The 1004-nt window shown below is 57.1% G+C and overlaps 1 protein-coding gene across 1 annotated transcript in view; it reads left to right on the top strand.

Moving 5' to 3' along the window:
• The window catches only part of CUNH1orf228 (chromosome unknown C1orf228 homolog), a 25287-nt gene that overhangs the window by 23138 nt on the left and 1145 nt on the right, over positions 1–1004 (top strand). The window contains 1 exon segment of the mRNA XM_023761915.1: positions 851–990. Coding sequence (XP_023617683.1) covers positions 851–990 — 140 coding nt within the window.

Raw genomic sequence — 1004 nt, 5'->3', positions numbered from 1 at the left:
TTCCAGCTCTGCTCTCTGGTTCCTCTCTCTATATCTCCCCAGGCACGCCCACAGCCTACTGACCCCTTTCACAGGCTCCTTACCATACTGTGACAATAGGCATTCTACAGGCTGAGTGAACGTTGGGAGGAATGAATAACTGGAAAACACCCACAGAAAACTCCTTCAGTACATTCTAATTGCCTCCTCCCTCCTAACCAAATCTCTCCTTCCTGTTGCTCCCACCGCCTCCTAGCTGTGGTACCTTAGGCAAAGTGCCGTACCTCTCTGAGCCTCATTCCTCCGTGTAAATGGGGTTAACAGGCATAGTGTTATTGCAAAGCGAATCTCACTGCCCTCAGCACACAACCAAGGCAAAGAAGGGCTCGATAATGGTCCATCAGAAACGAACGTTTCTCCAAACTGCTGTCCACCTTGCCTGCACCCCTTTTTCACTTTCTGCCACAGATCCCCACCCACCTGCTGTCTCCTCCTCACCCCTTGTCTCCCTTTGAAAACCCAGCCCTTCCTTCCTGCATGAATCCTCCTGAGTTCCTCCAAGCTTCCAGGATGGATGGGCTCATCACCCAACCCTGCCCCCCACCCCCCACCCCCGCTAATGGCTGGTGGGGGTGTAGGGGGAGAGCTCCCCCTCCTCCGCTATAACCAAGAGCTCCAAGAAGGCAGGACCGAGGTGTCCTCTGCCCAGCTCTCCCCACACCCGGTGCAGTGCTGGCCAGGAAAGGTCAGGAAAGGTCAACGAAGAGGATGAGGTAAAGCAAAGCAACGTGGTTCCAGGAGCTCTTTGCTTCCTGGCTGGGGGTGGAGAGTGTTGGAGGCAGGCTTCTGCATCGCCTCTGCCCTCCCCCAGCCATCGAGCTGATCAAGGACCTGGTCAACTACGACGTGTGCGAGGCGCTGCTCATCGGCCTCGTGGACCTGTTGACCCCACCCATCCCGGAGACCAGCGAGCTGCAGCCCAAGATCCTGAGCGGTAGGGATCGCTGGGACGTGGGGGGGGGGGG

The sequence above is a fragment of the Myotis lucifugus genome, unplaced genomic scaffold, assembly GCF_000147115.1.
Source record: "Myotis lucifugus unplaced genomic scaffold, Myoluc2.0 scaffold_222, whole genome shotgun sequence".
Classification (NCBI taxonomy): domain Eukaryota; kingdom Metazoa; phylum Chordata; class Mammalia; order Chiroptera; family Vespertilionidae; genus Myotis; species Myotis lucifugus.
Note: the sequence above shows the minus strand (reverse complement) of the source record. Positions and strands in the feature narration are given on the sequence as shown.